Source organism: Sus scrofa, chromosome 3, assembly GCF_054392235.1.
Source record: "Sus scrofa isolate SSC_HxYL_T2T_F1_AM1 chromosome 3, Sscrofa_HxYL_maternal_Yorkshire_Landrace_v2.0, whole genome shotgun sequence".
In the NCBI taxonomy this organism is placed as follows: Eukaryota; Metazoa; Chordata; class Mammalia; order Artiodactyla; family Suidae; genus Sus; species Sus scrofa.
Genome location: NC_139385.1, coordinates 17,019,582 through 17,038,524, shown reverse-complemented (window position 1 = coordinate 17,038,524; position 18,943 = coordinate 17,019,582). Strand labels below are relative to the sequence as shown.

The following is an 18,943-nucleotide window of genomic DNA, read 5'->3' as shown; positions in this document are numbered from 1 at the left end:
GTTTGGAGTCAACTCCTCCATCCAGAGACAGCTGGGCGTTCTAGGAGGACTATGGAAGGAAAGGGTGATTTTTTGGGTGGGAAGTGGGGGCTTGGAAAAAGCCCTTGAAAGGTAGGGGGTCTTCCCCTGAGGCTGTCTAGCTTAGCCCCTGGAACAGGGAACGGATGAAAGGCAAGGATGGAGAGAGTGAGTTGGAAATTCTGACTGTGCCGGTGACTTGCTCCGAGTTTCTGGGTCAGACAACATTTCTGGGCCATCGGCTAAGGGCCTGGCACTGTCCCAGGCACCAAGACAAGACAGATGCAGTAGTCTTGGTCCTCCTAGAGCCTGGCACCGCGGGAGGGGGACATGGGCAACACAGTCTGTCATCAAAAATATTTATTTGTGATGACATAATTTTTTAAAGGATTTTTAGTTTTTCCATTATCATTGGTTTACAGTGTTCTGTCAGTTTTCTACTGTACAGCAAAGTGACCCAGTCACACATACATATATACATTATTTTTTCTCACATTATCGTGCTCCATCACAAGTGACTAGATACCGTTCTCAGTGCTATACAGCAGGATCTCATTGCTTATCCATTCCAAAGGCAATAGTTTGCATCTATTAACCCCAGATTCCCAGTCCATCTCTCCCCCTGTCCCTCCCCCTTGGGAACCACAAGTCTGTTCTCCAAGTCTATGAGTTTCTTTTCTGTGGAAAGGTTCATTTGTTCCTATATTAGATTATGGATATAAGTGATATCATATGGTATTTGTTTTTCTCTTGCTGACTTAGTTCACTTTGTATGAGGGTCTCTAGTTCCATCCATGTTGCTGCAAATGGCATTGTGTCATTCTTTTTTATGGCTGAGTAATATTCCATTGTGTATATGTACTACATTTTCCTAATCCAATCATCTGTCGATGGATATTTGAGTTGTTTCCATGTCTTGGCTATTGTGAATAGTGCTGCAAAGAACATGCGGGTGCATGTGTCTTTTTTTTTGTCTTTTTGCTATTTCTTTGGGCCACTCCCACGGCATATGGAGGTTCCCAGGCTAGGGGTCAAATTGGAGCCGCAGCCCCCGGCCTACGCCAGAGCCACAGCAACTCGGGATCTGAGCCACGTCTGCAACCTACACCACAGCACACGGCAACGCCGGATCGTTAAGCCACTGAGCAAGGGCAGGGACCGAACCCACAACCTCATGGTTCCTAGTCGGATTTTTTAACCACTGCGCCACGATGGGAACTCCGCATGTGTCTTTTTTTTTTTTTTTTTTTGTCTTTTGTCTTTTGTCTTTTGTCCTTTTAGGCCACATCTGCAGCATATGGAGGTTCCCAGGCTAGGGGTGCAATCAGAGCTACAGCTGCTGGCCTATGCCCGAGCAACAGAGGATCCGAGCCAAATCTGCGACCTACACCTACAGCTCAGGGCGACACCAGATCCTTTACCCATTGAGCAAGGCCAGGGATCGAATCCACAACCTCATAGTTCCTAGATTCGTTTCTGCATGTGTCTTTTTTAAGGAAAGTTTCGTCCAGATATATGCCCAAGAGTGGGATTGCTGAGTCATATGGTAGTTCTATATTTAATTTTCTGAGGTACCGCCATACTGTTTTCCATAGTGGTTGTACCAATTTACCTTCCCACCAATATTGTAGGAGGGTTCCTTTTTCTCCACGCCCTCTCCAGCATTTGTTACTTGTGGACTTAATAATGATGGCCATTCTGACAGGTGTGAGATGGTACCTCATAGTAGTTTTGATTTGCATTTCTCTAATAATCAGGGATGTTGACCATTTTTTCATGTGCTTGTTGGCCATCTGTATATCTTCTTTGAAGAAATGTCTGTTTAGGTCTTTTGCCCATTTTTCCATTGGGTTGTTGGCTTTTTTGCTATTGAGTTTTTTAAGTTGTTTGTATATTTTAGAGCTTAAGCCCTTGTCTATTGCATTGTTTGAAACTGTTTTCTCCCATTCTGTAAATTGTCTTTTGTTTGTTTGTTTGTTTTGTTGTTTTTTGCCTTTTCTAGGGCTGCTCCCACAGCATATGGAGGTTCCCAGGCTAGGTGTCTAATCAGAGCTGTAGCTGCTGGCGTATGCCAGAGCCACAGCAATTTGGGATCTGAGCCGGATCTGTGACCTGCACCACAGCTCACGGCAACACTGGATCCTTAACCCACTGAGCAAGGCCAGGGATCGAATCTGCAACCTCATGGTTCCTAGTTGGATTCGTTAACCACTGAGCCACGACAGGAACTTCTTTTTTTTTTTTTAATGGTTTCCTTTGCTGTGCGAAACTTGTCAGTTTGATTAGGTCCCATTTGTTTATTTTTGCTTTTATTTCTGTTCCCTTGGGAGACCGACCTAAGAAAACATCTGTAAGGTTGACGTCAGAGAATGTTTTGCCTATGTTCTCTTCTGGGAGTTTGATGGTGTCTTGTCTTACATTTAAGTCTTTAAGCCATTTTGAGTTTATTTTTGTGCATGGTGTGAGGGTGTGTTCCAGTTTCATTGATTTACATACAGCTGTCCAGTTTTCTCAGCACCACCTCCTGAAAAGACTGACTTTTTCCCATTTTTATATTTCTTGCTTTGTCAAAGCTTGATTGACCATGGGTGTCTGGGTTTATTTTTCAGTTCTCTGTTCTGTTCCATAGGTCTGTATGTCTGTTTTGGTACCAGTACCACCTTGTTTTGATTACAGCATATTTGTAATATTGCCTGAAGTCTGGGAGAGAGATGCCTCCTGCTTGGTTTTTGTTCCTCAGGATTGCTTTGGCAGTTTGGGGTCTTTTATGGTTCCATATAAAATGTTGGATTGTTTGTTCTAGTTCTGTGAAAAATGTCATGGGTAATTTGATAAGGATTGCACTGAATCTGTAGATTGCTTTGGGTAGTATGGCCATTTTTATAATATTAATTTTTCCAACCCAGGAACATGGCATATCTTTCCATGTCTTTGAATCCTCTTTAATTTCCTTGATTAATGTTTTAATGTGCTTAGCATATAAGTCTTTCACCTCCTTGGTCAGGTTTATTCCCAGGTATTTAATTTTTGGGGGTATGATTTTAAAAGCTATTGTATTTTCATATTCCTTTTCTTTCTTTCTTTTTTTTTTTTTTTGCCATTTCTTGGGCCACTCCCATGGCATATGGAGGTTCCCAGGCTAGGGGTCGAATCGGAGCTGTAGCTGCTGGCCTACGCCAGAGCCACAGCAATGCAGGAGCCGAGCCACATCTTCGAACTACACCACAGCTCACGGCAACGCCGGATCCTTCACCCACTGAGCAAGGGCAGGGATCGAACCCGCAACCTCATGGTTCCTAGTTGGATTCGTTAACCACTGCGCCACGACGGGAACTCCTCATATTCCTTTTCTAATATTTCATTGTTAGTATACAGAAGTGCAACCGATTTCTGAATGTTAACCTTGTATCCTGCTACTTTCTGAATTCGTTGATCAGTTCGAGTAGTTTTTGTGTTGGTAATAGGCAAATAATGAATTGCAGAATTCTAAGTGTGTTCCCCCGTCTGGACCTTAGGTTCGCTGCATGATGAGAAGACAGAGTAGGACAGTTTTTTGGTTTTGTTTTGTTTTGCCATTTCTTGGGCTGCTCCCTCGGCATTTGGAGGTTCCCAGGCTAGGGGTCAAATTGGAGCCGCAGCCCCCGGCCTACGCCAGAGCCACAGCAACTCGGGATCTGAGCCACGTCTGCAACCTACACCACAGCACACGGCAACGCCGGATCGTTAAGCCACTGAGCAAGGGCAGGGACCGAACCCACAACCTCATGGTTCCTAGTCGGATTTTTTAACCACTGCGCCACGATGGGAACTCCGCATGTGTCTTTTTTTTTTTTTTTTTTTTTGTCTTTTGTCTTTTGTCTTTTGTCCTTTTAGGCCACATCTGCAGCATATGGAGGTTCCCAGGCTAGGGGTGCAATCAGAGCTACAGCTGCTGGCCTATGCCCGAGCAACAGAGGATCCGAGCCAAATCTGCGACCTACACCTACAGCTCAGGGCGACACCAGATCCTTTACCCATTGAGCAAGGCCAGGGATCGAATCCACAACCTCATAGTTCCTAGATTCGTTTCTGCATGTGTCTTTTTTAAGGAAAGTTTCGTCCAGATATATGCCCAAGAGTGGGATTGCTGAGTCATATGGTAGTTCTATATTTAATTTTCTGAGGTACCGCCATACTGTTTTCCATAGTGGTTGTACCAATTTACCTTCCCACCAATATTGTAGGAGGGTTCCTTTTTCTCCACGCCCTCTCCAGCATTTGTTACTTGTGGACTTAATAATGATGGCCATTCTGACAGGTGTGAGATGGTACCTCATAGTAGTTTTGATTTGCATTTCTCTAATAATCAGGGATGTTGACCATTTTTTCATGTGCTTGTTGGCCATCTGTATATCTTCTTTGAAGAAATGTCTGTTTAGGTCTTTTGCCCATTTTTCCATTGGGTTGTTGGCTTTTTTGCTATTGAGTTTTTTAAGTTGTTTGTATATTTTAGAGCTTAAGCCCTTGTCTATTGCATTGTTTGAAACTGTTTTCTCCCATTCTGTAAATTGTCTTTTGTTTGTTTGTTTGTTTTGTTGTTTTTTGCCTTTTCTAGGGCTGCTCCCACAGCATATGGAGGTTCCCAGGCTAGGTGTCTAATCAGAGCTGTAGCTGCTGGCGTATGCCAGAGCCACAGCAATTTGGGATCTGAGCCGGATCTGTGACCTGCACCACAGCTCACGGCAACACTGGATCCTTAACCCACTGAGCAAGGCCAGGGATCGAATCTGCAACCTCATGGTTCCTAGTTGGATTCGTTAACCACTGAGCCACGACAGGAACTTCTTTTTTTTTTTTTAATGGTTTCCTTTGCTGTGCGAAACTTGTCAGTTTGATTAGGTCCCATTTGTTTATTTTTGCTTTTATTTCTGTTCCCTTGGGAGACCGACCTAAGAAAACATCTGTAAGGTTGACGTCAGAGAATGTTTTGCCTATGTTCTCTTCTGGGAGTTTGATGGTGTCTTGTCTTACATTTAAGTCTTTAAGCCATTTTGAGTTTATTTTTGTGCATGGTGTGAGGGTGTGTTCCAGTTTCATTGATTTACATACAGCTGTCCAGTTTTCTCAGCACCACCTCCTGAAAAGACTGACTTTTTCCCATTTTTATATTTCTTGCTTTGTCAAAGCTTGATTGACCATGGGTGTCTGGGTTTATTTTTCAGTTCTCTGTTCTGTTCCATAGGTCTGTATGTCTGTTTTGGTACCAGTACCACCTTGTTTTGATTACAGCATATTTGTAATATTGCCTGAAGTCTGGGAGAGAGATGCCTCCTGCTTGGTTTTTGTTCCTCAGGATTGCTTTGGCAGTTTGGGGTCTTTTATGGTTCCATATAAAATGTTGGATTGTTTGTTCTAGTTCTGTGAAAAATGTCATGGGTAATTTGATAAGGATTGCACTGAATCTGTAGATTGCTTTGGGTAGTATGGCCATTTTTATAATATTAATTTTTCCAACCCAGGAACATGGCATATCTTTCCATGTCTTTGAATCCTCTTTAATTTCCTTGATTAATGTTTTAATGTGCTTAGCATATAAGTCTTTCACCTCCTTGGTCAGGTTTATTCCCAGGTATTTAATTTTTGGGGGTATGATTTTAAAAGCTATTGTATTTTCATATTCCTTTTCTTTCTTTCTTTTTTTTTTTTTTTGCCATTTCTTGGGCCACTCCCATGGCATATGGAGGTTCCCAGGCTAGGGGTCGAATCGGAGCTGTAGCTGCTGGCCTACGCCAGAGCCACAGCAATGCAGGAGCCGAGCCACATCTTCGAACTACACCACAGCTCACGGCAACGCCGGATCCTTCACCCACTGAGCAAGGGCAGGGATCGAACCCGCAACCTCATGGTTCCTAGTTGGATTCGTTAACCACTGCGCCACGACGGGAACTCCTCATATTCCTTTTCTAATATTTCATTGTTAGTATACAGAAGTGCAACCGATTTCTGAATGTTAACCTTGTATCCTGCTACTTTCTGAATTCGTTGATCAGTTCGAGTAGTTTTTGTGTTGGTAATAGGCAAATAATGAATTGCAGAATTCTAAGTGTGTTCCCCCGTCTGGACCTTAGGTTCGCTGCATGATGAGAAGACAGAGTAGGACAGTTTTTTGGTTTTGTTTTGTTTTGCCATTTCTTGGGCTGCTCCCTCGGCATTTGGAGGTTCCCAGGCTAGGGGTCAAATTGGAGCCGCAGCCCCCGGCCTACGCCAGAGCCACAGCAACTCGGGATCTGAGCCACGTCTGCAACCTACACCACAGCACACGGCAACGCCGGATCGTTAAGCCACTGAGCAAGGGCAGGGACCGAACCCACAACCTCATGGTTCCTAGTCGGATTTTTTAACCACTGCGCCACGATGGGAACTCCGCATGTGTCTTTTTTTTTTTTTTTTGTCTTTTGTCTTTTGTCTTTTGTCCTTTTAGGCCACATCTGCAGCATATGGAGGTTCCCAGGCTAGGGGTCAAATCAGAACTGTAGTCACTCACCTACGCCAGAGCCACAGCAATGCAGGATCCGAGCCCCGTCTGTGACCTACACCACAGCTCACAGCAACGCCAGATCCTTAACCCACTGAGCAAGGGCAGGGATCGAACCCACAACCTCATGGTTCCTAGTTGGATTCGTTAACCACTGAGCCATGACGGGAACTCCAAGGACAGTTTTTAAGTGGTATGAATGTATGCCCTGGTTTGCCTGGGACAGTGCCAGTGTCCCTGGTGTCATTTATCAGACAACAGGTTGTACAGTCACTTTAGCTTTAAGGGATGTTGCTGATCTAACCCATCCGAGGTGGCTGGCCTAATTTCAGACTGTGAGAGTATTTGAAGTGTCATTAAGGGGGCATTTCTCTGGATGGTTGCCCTTTGCATTGTTATTTGACTATTTCTGCAGGAGAGCGAGAGACGGGAACCCAGCGATGGCAATCAGGCAGCCAAGAAGGAAGAAATTCCATTCGCCTGGGCAGATGGGGAACCAGTGGCCAGCAGGACCCCAAGAAGTCAGGGGTCCAGAGGGGAAGGGGTCTTTCTGACTGTCTCTCTCACATCCTCCTCCTTCTATTCCCCAGTCCTGGCTTCTTATCATGGATTCAACTTGGATGTGGAGGAGCCCATGGTCTTTCAAGGGGATGGAGCCAGTTTTGGGCAGAGCGTGGCCCAGTTTGGCAGATCTAGGTAGGCCCCCCCCGCCTGCAACTTCCCCCACCTTGGCCCCCTCAGCCTGCAGGCAGGTGGCTGTTTGTGGAGGAAGGGCAGCATGGGTGAGAAGCTTGCCCACTGACTATTGGCCCCAGGTACAAGCTGGGCAAGGTCAGGGTCAGCTGCGCCTGGCTTACCTAGTCCTCTAAGGGTCTGTGCTGGTCCTGTGACCATCCCCGCGCGTGAAGGAATATGACACTAAATAGCAAAGGGGAAACACCAGGGCAGGTAGACAGGGAGGCACTGCAGAAGAAAAGGGGGGGAAACCCATCTTTTCCCCCAGAACAAGAGGCCCTGCATTTTTATTTTGCATCAGGACCGGCAAATTATGTCCCTGGCCCTGCCTCCAGAAGTGCACATGCTTGGGTCCCTGAGACAGGGACTCAAGAAATTGAAGTCACAATGTGATGCAGACATAACCAAAGTCTGGGAGGCCCAGGAAGGGAGAGTTCAAACCCAGGAGGGAATTCCAGGAAGACTTCACAGAGGCGGTGGCACTGGCAATGAGCCTGAGAGCACAAGATGGTTCATTTGGCCAGAAAGGAGCATACAGAGGTCCCTGAATTCTAAATGCACATTCCTGCTCCTTCCTCATCCCACTGGCAGGCTTGGGAACAAGGAAGCAAGTGCCAGGCGCCGGCATTTTATTTTGCTCTACTTTGAAATGTAGCACACAGGCATTCCCGTCGTGGCTCAGTGGTTAACAAATCTGACTAGGAACTGTGAGGTTGCGTGTTCGATCCCTGGCCTCGCTCAGTGGGTTAAGGATCTGGCATTGCCCTGAGCTGTGGTGTAGGTCACAGACGCGGCTCGGATCCCATGTTGCTGTGGCTATGGCATAGGCTGGCAGCTGTAGCTCCAATTGGACCCCTAGCCTGGGAACCTCCATATGCCGTGGGTGTGGCCCTAAGAAGACAAAAAGAAAAAAAAATTCTTTCAAGTTTTGCAAATGCACGGTTGCATCTCTTCAACTGTAGAGATGTGGATTCTGATAAAGCTGCTTTTTTATTTTTATTTATTTATTTATTTTTTGTCTTTCTGTGTTTTCTTAGACCGCACCCACGGCATGTGGAGGTTCCCAGGCTAGGGGTCTAATCGGAGCTGTAGCTGCCAGCCTACACCACAGCCACAGCCACGTCAGATCCAAGCCATGTCTGCGACCTATACCACAGCTCACGGCAATGCTGGATCTTTAACCCACTGAGTGAGGTCAGGGATCGAACCTGCAACCTCACGGTTCCTAGTCAGATTTGTTTCCGCTATGCTACGATGGGAACTCCTGGGCCCTGATTTTTGAATGGCCTCATAAGTGGCTGATGCCAAGAGCTCCCCTTGCCAAGTCTCACTTCCCCATGACACTTCTTCACCCAAAGCACCTTGTGCCCCCCACCCCTCCTGAGACTATCTGTCATGGTTGTGCCCCCAGACTCGTGGTGGCAGCCCCCCTGGAGGTGGTCGCAGTCAACAAAACGGGACAGCTGTACGACTGCGAGGCAGCCAACGGCCTCTGTCAGCCCATCTCGCTGAATAGTGAGTGACTGAGCCTCCACCCCTCCTACCCCAGGCCGTCCCCTCCTCAGCCTCCAGCCTGGACTCCCCCCCACCCCACCCCGGGAAGGGTGTGCCATGCGTGTGACCCTCTGTGTCTGCCCTCCCAGCACCCCCAGAGGCCGTGAATATGTCCCTGGGCCTGTCCCTGGAGGCCTCCACCAACCTCTCCTCATTGCTGGTGAGTTTTTCTGGGGCCCAGGAGCTTCTTAAGGGAGGAACCGGGGCCAGAAGGAGCTGGGGCTGGGGGTGGAGGTGGGGGGAGCGTTCTGGGGACCCCCTCGTCCACACAGGCCTCTGCCCGCAGGCCTGCGGCCCAACCATTCCCAAAGCCTGTGGGGAGAACATGTACGCCAAAGGCTCCTGCCTCCTGCTGGACTCCCGCCTGCAAACCCTCGGCACGGTCCCCACCGCCCTGCCAGGTAGGTCCCCCTAGAGCTGGCAGTTCTGCGCAGAGCACACGCTGGCGCTGCTCCTGCGTGCAGAGCCTGAAGCCCAGGCCTCCCTGCACACAGCCCCTTCCCAGAAGCCCCAGCAAGGACAGGAGGGGCCGGGAGCGCTGTCTGGCCTGGCAGGATGGGTGACTCACGGCAGCAGCCCCACGCTGGGTGAGCTGTGACAGCTCTGATGGGAAAAGAGGGGGCCCTAGGGTGATGCCGCTGCTGCAGGAGGCCTGAGGGGCTTGCCAACAGGGGCAGAGACGTGTCCTAGATTCCAGAGGAAGGGCCTTGGGTGGTGAAAATGTGACGACAAGAGATCCCAGAGGGAGGCAGTTCTGGGTCATTCACAATGGACCCGCCTGGGGCTCCCCGGACTCACCCATCCCCTGCCAAGGGGGGCCACATGGTGTGGCCGTGGGGAGAGCGAGGCACAAGTTTGCCAGCACGGATGTCTTCCACGGAGAAGGGTGCCTGGAGGCCCCACCGAGGCTTCTCTCTAAGAGTCAGTGCCTGCAAGTTCATCTTCTTTGTCCTTGAGCTAGTGGCTCCGTTGCCTGGGCCTTAGTTTCGTCATTGGTAAAACGGAGCTTAATAATCAAAATGGTGGGAGTTCCCATTTCAGTTCAGCGGGTTAAGAACCCAACTGGTATCCATGAGGACACAGGTTCAATCCCTGGCCTCGCTCAGTGGGTCCCAGATCTGGTGCTGCCGTGAGCTGTGGTGTAGGTCGCAGACTTGGTTCTGATCCCGCTGTAATGTGGCTGTGACATAGGCCGGCAGCTGCAGCTCTGATCTGACCCCTAGCCTGGGAACCTCCGTATGCTGCAGGTGCAGCCCTAAAAAGGAAAAAAAAATCAAAGTGGTTATTAGGATTCAAAGATATGATACACATGGTGTTCCCATCGTGGCAAAGTGGTTAATGAATCCGACTAGGAACCATGAGGTTGCGGGTTCCATCCCTGGCCTTGCTCAGTGGGTTAAGGATCCGGCGTGGCCATGAGCTGTGGTGTAGGTCAAAGAAGTGGCTTCGATCTCTTGTTGCTGTGGCTCTGGCGTCGGCTGGTGGCTATAGCTCCGATTCGACCCCTAGCCTGGGAACCTCCATATGCCATGGGAGCGGCCCTAGAAAAAGGCCAAAAAAAAAAAAAAAGGCTAAGATGTGAGACACATAAAGCTCTTAGATTCCTGCCCGGTGCATGCAGGTGCCCAGAGGTAGCCATGGTGAGTGATTTTCTAGCTGAAGACCATGCGTTCAGATGAGGAGGAAGATGCAGATAAACTGCCCCATCTGTGGCATCAGAGGAAATAACGGGCTCCAAGCGAGTGCCAGGGGCCTTTCAAGGCGCTGACTTGAGAGCCATGCTTTGAACCACAGAAACCATAATGCCACCCAGGGTGGCCTTTTAGCCAAAGGTGAACCAGAGACAGAAATACCGTCCAGACCAAATTGTGAGAAGAGAGTATGCAGAGGGGACAGAGAGAGTGGAAAAAACTCTTGCGGTTACCATGCCCCACCCCGGGGTACCTGTGGGCAGGGGAGATGCCTTTAAACACAAGCTGTGGTGATAAGGAGTGCCAGGCACCCCGCTGTGGTGAGAAGGGGGGCACATGAGGGCTGGGTTTCCTGGGCTTCACGGAAGCAGGTAAGGAAGTGATCTGCCCCTTCTTCTCGGCATCAGTGCACCCACTGGTTGTGTAGGTGGGATGGGGGAGGAGAAGCAGGGACCCGACGAAGGCATTTGTGCATCAGTGGCCTGAGGCTGCTTGCCAGGGCTCAGCATCACACCTCAGCACCACAGAGGCCTGATGGCCCAGCGCCCTGGGCCCGATACAGGATGTGGGGTGCTGATGGGGGCCCCGACTGCGTTTGGCACCCAGGCCACAATCCCTTCTTGAAATGTCTCATTTGTTGACGTGTGGATGATGTGTCTTTTCACTGCAGTGTGCACTCCACCTGGGCTAAGGCGAGCCCTTTTTTACAGCTGTGGTCTGTAAACACGTCGGATCTTCCCAGAAACAGACTCCGAGGCTCTCTTGGGAGTGTTCTTGGGAACAAGCCCCACAACAATAAGAAGGAAGCAGGACTGGGCCGATGGAGAGGGTGGACTAGGAGGGGGCTTCAGCTGACCCTCGGGGAGCTGGGAGCATGGCCACATAGGGCTCACCCCCAAGAGCAAGCGGTGTAACCTTGGACACCCAGTGACACGGAGGGAGGGACGTTGCTAGGAGCCACTGACAGCCAACTCCCTGCAGCTGGGAAGGAGGTCCTCCAGCCCTCTAGGGGGCAGTCTTGGCAGCACCTCGTAGCCTCTGCTGCAGGTGTATCCTGGGGCCCAAAACATGCCTGGCACATGGTGCGGACAGTAGTAACAGGTACCTGTTAATGGGAGGCCAGACCCCGTCTTAGGTACTTTACGTGCAAATTCATTCTTTTTATCCTTGCAACAATCCAATAACAATAACAACAATGTGGTAGGCACTATTATTACTCATTTTACTGATGGGAAAGACCAAAGCCCCATGAAATTATGTAACTTGCCCCAATGTACTCACTAATAGGAGCCAGAGCTGGGCTTTGAGCCCAGGCTCCCAAATGCACGCTCTGAATCACCTAGCTAAATTGCCTTCCCCTGTGCCCTACAGGAACCCCGGAGTGTGTATTAAGTATTTGTTGACTCAGTGAATGAGGAGCCCCCCAGGCTCCCATCCTGTCTTCCTTTCTCCACTTTTCCAGGCCTTGTAGGAGGAGGGGAGCCACAAGGACTCCGCTGAAGGGGAAGTAGCTGGGGCGATGGATTGGGACTCCTCAGTGGAAGGTGCCAGAAACTGGGTGGGGCTTGAGCCCTATGCCACGAATGGCCCCCTGACTGTGGAGCAGGAAGGGCTTCTGGGCTCCTGGAGGTGGCTGGAACCACACGTGCATCTCTGATCTCTTCCTCCCTGCAGAGTGTCCCAAACAAGAGATTGACATCGCCTTCCTGATTGATGGCTCTGGCAGCATTGACCAAAATGACTTCAAGCAGATGAAGAACTTTGTCAGAGCTGTGATGGACCAGTTCATGGACACCAGCATCCTGGTGAAGACTGTCCCCCCCCACCAACCCCCGAAGGCCTGGAGAGCAGGGTGGACGAGGGTCTGGCATCGCTGGGGGCTGGCTAGGTGGACCTGAGCCAGGAGGAGGCTAGAGTCCAAGGTCAAGTTATGGTCCCAGAGTAGGGCCAATCGATGTGAGCCCTGACCTGAGGAAGTGGCTTCATTGCATTTACTATGTCCCCCAGTCACAGGGAAGACAGTGTTTTTGCTGGTTAAATACATTGAAAGGATTGTCAAATAATTTTGCTGTGAAATTTGATTGATGGTAATTTGACCAAAGAATTGATGCTTTCTTTATTAGACTTTCCACGTAACTCATGATGTCTTTATCTTGTTATTTTATTTCCCAATAGTTAGTGTATGTGCATGCAAAAACTCTTGAGAAGCGAGCAAGCATAGCCTACAAATTGATTTCATGTATCAAGTCAAAGTTTAACAGATATTGTGGCGGGCAAAGTTATTTTTTTAATTTTTTTTTTTTTTAAGGGCTTCACCTGCTGCATGTGGAGGTTCCCCGGCTAGGGGTCGAATTGGAGCTGCAGCGGCCAGCCTACACCACAGCCACAGCAACGCCAGATCCCAGCCTCGTCTGCGACCTACACCACAGCTCACGGTAATGCTGGATCCTTAACCCACTTAGCGAGGCCAGGGATCAAACCTGCATCCTCATGGATGCTAGTCAGATTCGTTTCCACTGAGCCACAATGGGAACGCCAAGGATATTCTTTATAAACTATGTCAGAAGTATGATTTGGCTTTGATTTTGCAGTTTCTTTCTTTGGGGGCAGTTTATTTTTTTCTGAGTTCCCATAGATATTTGTTGGGCCTCAAAACCACATGGAACATGGCTTGTAAATACATTATCCCCAAATAAAAAATGTACTAAAAAGCAACTCCTGGGAGTTCCCTTCTGGCACAGCAGAATAGGGATCCAGCGTTGTCACTGCAGCAGCTCAGGTGGCTGCTGTGGCACGGGTTCGATCCCTCGCTGGGGAACTTCCACAGACCATGGGCATGGCCAAAAAAATCAGACCAACCAACCAACCAAAAAGCACCTCCTGAGCGCCCTCTTCTTGACCTTCACAGTTCTCACTGATGCAATACTCAAACCTTCTGAAGACCCACTTCACCTTCAGCCAATTTCAGACCCACCGGAGCCCTCAGAGCCTGGTGGATCCCATCGTCCAGCTGAAAGGCCTGACGTACACAGCCACGGGCATCCAGACAGTGGTGTAAGCTCCCCCTCCCGTTGTCTGGGGAAACGCTGCTGTCTCACTGCTTCCCGGTGCTGGGTCTGCACAGCCCTGCTCAGAGGCTGAGGGCATCGTGGGAGAAGGGGGCCCACGGGGAAGGGAGGGGGCTGCAGGCGGGGTCCTCCCTGGAGTGTTTCTAGTGCCCTGTCTCATCAGGTTCCCCTAATCCGGGGATCTGGGATGGGATTCCTCTGCAGTCTCTCCTTTTCCTGGCTTTGGATTGGCTGGACCCTGAGCCCACCGGGGCAGGTGGCGGCGGGGAGGGGGGGGGCGAGAATTGCTTCCGGGTTCCCAGCCCAGCTTCCCGCTTGCTCCTTGGGCTACCTCTGGAGTAACTGATGCTTTCTAAGTCTCTGGCACCTGTCAAATGAGGATAAACTCACAATGTGGTTGTAAGGATTAAATGAGATCGTGTGGGTGAGGGGATTCCACCTTTCTTGTGAAATGCAAGATCACGGGTTGGGGATTTTATGCCTAAAGTGATGCAGCCCCTGCTTCCTTCCACGGAGGGACTCAGGAATTATTGCCAAGTGTCTTCTTTGTGCCTTTCTCCCCGCTCACCTTTGTCCACCCCCTCAACCCTCGTCCCTTCCAGTCTGCTATGTTAACCTGGGCACATGCCACATGTCTGCCCAGCACTGAGGACGAGGTGGTCCAGGAAGAAAATGGCTTAGGTGGTGAGGCTAGAACAGAATGTGTGGTTCTTACGGGAAAGAACAGGGCAGAATGTCTGGGACCCTTGACTTCCTGACTTCTTGGGTGCTGCCCTGGAAGTGGTGCTGGAGAAATGCTGAAAGAGACATGATCTCTCCAGGAGTTCCCACTGTGGCACAGTGGAAACGAATCCAACTGGGATCCATGAGGATGCGGGTTCGATCCCGGGCCTCACTCAGTGGGTCGGGGATCTGGCGTTGCCGTGAGCTGAGGTGTAGGTCAAAGGCTCGGCTTGGACCCCAGCATTGCAGTGGCTGTGGTGTAGGCCAGCAGCGGTAGCTCTGATTTGACCCCAGCCAGGGAATTTCCATATGCCATGCGTGCAGCCCTAAAAAGCAAAAAAAAAAAAAAAAAAAAAAAAAAGGCATGATCTCTCTAGAGACACCCTCTTTGCTTCTGGGTGGCTTTTCTGCCCTGAACACTGACCCCCCTCTGGAAGGGAACAACCAGGAGGAATGCCTCTGGCCTTTGAGTTGAAAGTCACCCAGGAGTAGTGTCCCTTCCTGGCCCCTAAAGGGCCTGCTAATAGCGGGGCCATGGTGTGATTTTCAATATCCATCCGGTCTCCATCTCATACCCACTCCCCAGAGCCGAGCCCAACTCTGCCACTGACTGGAGTTTTTGTTTTATGGGTATTTTTTAGAAGTTCTATTACAGGGAGTTCCTACTGTGGCTCAGCAGTAACCAGCCCAACTGGTATCCATGAGGACATGGGTTCAATCCCTGGCCTTGCTCAGTGGGTTAAAGATCCCACGTTTGGCTGTGGCTGTGATGTAGGCCAGTACCTGCAGCTCTGATTTGACCCCTAACCTGGGAACTTCCATATGCCACAGGTGCAGCCCTAAAAAAAAAAAAAAAGAAATTACTACAAAAAAAGAGAAAGGAAATAGCATTAAGAACATTTTTGGGGAGTTCCTGTCGTAGCTCAGTGGTTAACGAATCCGACTAGGAACCATGAGGTTGCAGGTTCGATCCCTGGCCTCGCTCAGTGGGTTAAGGATCTGGCGTTGCCATGAGCCGTGGTGTAGGTCACAGACACGGTTCGGATCTGGCAGTGCTGTGGCTGTGGTGTAGTCCAGTGTCTCCAAAGCTCCGATTGAACCCCTAGTCTGGGAACCTCCATATGCCCTAGAAAATAGACAAAAAAAAAAAAAGACAACATTTTTGAAAAAAAGTTACTTATGTTCCCTCTAGTCAACCACCTCCCAGTATTTTAGCAACAAGAAAGGATAAGTACAAATGAATAAATAAACCCTACTCTCAAAAAGCAGAGTGTCACAGTTGCCCTGAGATGCAGTGGGTTCCTGATCCAGCATTGACACTGCCGTGGCGCCAGTTCAATCCCTCCCTCCACCCCGGGGAATTTCCACGCGCCTCGGTTGCGACCAAAAAAAAAAAAAAAAAAAAAAAAAAGTGCAATGTTATTTCCATCCTTGTCTTTATTCAGACATACTTTATTTTATTTTATTTTTTTGTCTTGTCTTTTTAGGGCCGCACCCGCGGCATATGGAGAGTCTCAGGTTAGGGGTCTTATTGGAGGTACAGCTGCTGGCTTATGCCACAGCCACAGCAATGCCAGACCCGAGCCGTGTCTGCAACCTGTACCACAGCTCACGGCAATGCCAGATCCTTAACCCCACGAGCAAGGCCAGGGATCGAACCTGCAACCTTATGGTTCCTAGTTGGATTCATTTCAGCTGAGCCATGACGGGAACTCCCAGACGTATTTTATAGAGTCACAATCAGGGCAGAAACTATTTTCTTTCTGTTTCCCCTCCCCACCACCACTGTTATATAAACCTGCTCCATGTTTCTCTACAGCTTGTATTATTTTCCTTTGAAATGGCTGTGTACTTTTTTCACCAAGGGGCTGGGTCGTGATTTGCTAAGCCCCTTCCCTAATGTTGACATTTAGGTTGTTTCAGTATTATATTGGGTATGTGTATGTTGTTTGGTGCGTGTGTGTGTGTTTATTCTGAGTTTGTAGAACATGAGCATATAGTTAGTTTTTCATCATTTGCAACAGTTACCATAGAATTAATGTTTACTTGTAGTTCAGTGAGGGTTGTAGAAGCTTGACCTCATTGGATCCTCAGAATAACCTGATATTATTTATCTCCATTGCCTAACAAAACACTGCCAAATTTAGTGGTTTAAACACCTCTTCTGTCGCTATTTTTCATGATCCTGGGGCTCAGCTGCTCCCACATGGAGTCTCTCGTGTGGCTGTGGCCAGGTGGCATCTGAGCCTGGAATACGAGAGCTTCATTCCCATGGCTGCTGCCTCAACAGGACTGGCGGGAAGGCTGGGCTCAGCTGCAAGAGCTGGGTTTCTCTCCTTGTGTGGCCACACCATGGGGTGCCTCTCACAGGTTGGCCAGACCTCTCTCCTGGTGGCTCAGGGCCCCCCCCAAAGTGCAAAAGCCACCAAGGCTTCTTAGGCCCGTAGCTGGCACAGGGTCCCTTCCATGGCAGGCTGCTGCTTAAGGAGCACGGATCAGATTCAATATGATAAGGGAACCAGGTGCAGCTTACTGGGGGGCATCTTTGGAGCCTGGCTATGGCGCACTTATTGCTCTCATCTCGCATGGAGAGAAACCGAGGCTCAGAGAGGTCAGATAGCGTGCCCAAGTGTGTCTGACCCACGGGAAGGAGGTTCCATAATGGATGGAGTTTTGGCACAGGGCCTCTGTACTTTTGTCACGGGCCTCATAAATGGTCAGTATGACTCTCAGAAAAGACCGAATCCATTTCTGAACGTGTCTGACAGCGTTTCAGGGTACCAGGACTCCCCAGTCTCTTCAGATAGGCTTCTAGTGCCGTGAATGATTTCTTTCCAGCATCTCAATAGAGTCACGCCGCACCCCGCCCCCTTTTCTTCCTTGACAGGAAAGAACTATTTCACAGTAAGAATGGGGCCCGTAGCAGTGCCAAGAAAATCCTCATTGTCATCACAGACGGGCAGAAGTACAAAGACCCCCTGGAATACGAGGATGTCATCCCCCAGGCAGAGAAAGCCAACGTCATCCGCTACGCCATTGGGGTGCGTCCGGTTCCTGGTGACCCCACCGCCACCCAGACGCAGCCTGCACCTCCCCGTGTGGAAGGGCTGGCGGCTCCTCCTCCTCAGCTGCCTGTCTGTTGCAGGTGGGAGATGCTTTCCAGGAACACAGTGCCAAGCAGGAGCTCAGCATCATTGGCTCCTTGCCTTCGAAGGACCACGTATTCAAGGTAGACAACTTCGCGGCCCTCAGCAGCATCCAGAAGAAGCTGCAGGAGAAGATCTTTGCGGTTGAGGGTAGGGAGCGTGTGCGCTTGGGTCTCGGCATTGAACGAGTCCCCACCCCGTTGTCCCCCACAGTCCTGGGGACCCATCCCTGCTCGTAGTTCCCCCCAAACGGTTCCCCAGAACCCCAGCCCCAGACCACCTTCTCCTCTCTCTGCTCTGAATCTCTGCTCTGGTCTTGAGGTCTCCGGAGGTCCGAGTGACCTGTTTCCCCACAGGAACACAGTCCAGGACCAGCAGCTCCTTCCAGCACGAGATGTCACAGGAAGGCTTCAGTTCCGTCCTCACAGCGGTGGGTGGAACCACAGCGTGCTTGCCAGACAGGACTCAGGCACCCACTCTGGGCCAGCCCTGGGCTGGGAACTGGGACCCAGAATAAACAAGAAAGTGGACCCTGTCCTCAAGCTCACCATCCGCCACCTAGTCTGGGAAAGACACACAGGCAGTGTGTGTAGGTGCTGGAAGCACAGCAGAGAAGAGGAGAGCCAAGGTTCCTGCTCTCCCGGAGTGCAAACTAGTGGAGAGGAGGGGACAACAAACACACATACATACATACACATACACACACAAAACAAACAAAAGACTTTCAGATTGAGGAGTTCCCGTTGTGGCTCATGGCTAATGAATCCGACTAGGAACCATGAGGTTGCGGGTTCGATCCCTGGCCTTGCTCAGTGGGTTAAGGATCCAGCATTGCTGTGAGCTGTGGTGTAGGTTGCAGACGAGGCTCGGATCTGGTGTGGCTGTGGCTGTGGCCGGCAGCTACAGCTCCAACTAGACCTGTAGCCTGGGAACCTCCATATGCCATGGGTGCGGCTCTAGAAAAGGCAAAAAGACAAGAAGAAAAAAAAAAAAGAACTTTCAGATTGAGATAGAGAAAGAGGAGATCAGAGGAGGCCTGAGGAATAACAACTGAGGCTAAATGATGAGAAAGGGCTAGGCCTGGAAAAATCTGGAGAGATTGTGGGAAAAGCAAGTGCAAAGGTCCTGAGGCAGGAACAAGCTTGCTGCACTAGGGAGACAGAAAGGCCAGCACCAAGGCAGCCTGGAAAGAGAGAGCCGGAGAGATGGGAATGACCAGACCGTGCAGACCGAAGCCTGACTTGTCTGAAAGTACCTGTGTGTTCAAAATATCAGCCTAATATTTGAGGGGGACATAGAAATGGAACAAGTGCGGTTATGAGTCAGTCCCTGACGCTGGGTCTTGGGCACCTACAGGTTCATCACACATTTCTTTGGATTTTTGTATTGGGTCTATCCATGATCAAAAGTTGGAAAAGGCACTAGAGCATTCAGAGGAGGAAATGCCTATCACCTCCTGAGGGAGCCAAGGAAGACCCCACAGAGGGGACTTTG

General features: G+C 49.8%; 1 protein-coding gene across 2 annotated transcripts in view; it reads left to right on the top strand.

Annotated features, from left to right (window-relative positions):
• The window catches only part of ITGAD (integrin subunit alpha D), a 36,573-nt gene that overhangs the window by 1,306 nt on the left and 16,324 nt on the right, over nucleotides 1-18,943 (top strand). Inside the window, exons 2-10 of one of the 2 annotated variants that reach the window (XM_021086386.2) lie at nucleotides 7,123-7,228; nucleotides 8,679-8,782; nucleotides 8,911-8,981; nucleotides 9,108-9,222; nucleotides 12,187-12,317; nucleotides 13,421-13,566; nucleotides 17,191-17,344; nucleotides 17,449-17,599; nucleotides 17,806-17,879. In XM_021086386.2, the coding sequence (XP_020942045.2) occupies nucleotides 7,123-7,228; nucleotides 8,679-8,782; nucleotides 8,911-8,981; nucleotides 9,108-9,222; nucleotides 12,187-12,317; nucleotides 13,421-13,566; nucleotides 17,191-17,344; nucleotides 17,449-17,599; nucleotides 17,806-17,879 (1,052 nt within the window). Of the gene's footprint in view, nucleotides 1-7,122; nucleotides 7,229-8,678; nucleotides 8,783-8,910; nucleotides 8,982-9,107; nucleotides 9,223-11,961; nucleotides 12,057-12,186; nucleotides 12,318-13,420; nucleotides 13,567-17,190; nucleotides 17,345-17,448; nucleotides 17,600-17,805; nucleotides 17,880-18,943 lie in introns of those variants that run through there. The other variant, XM_085016898.1, reaches the window with a different exon arrangement.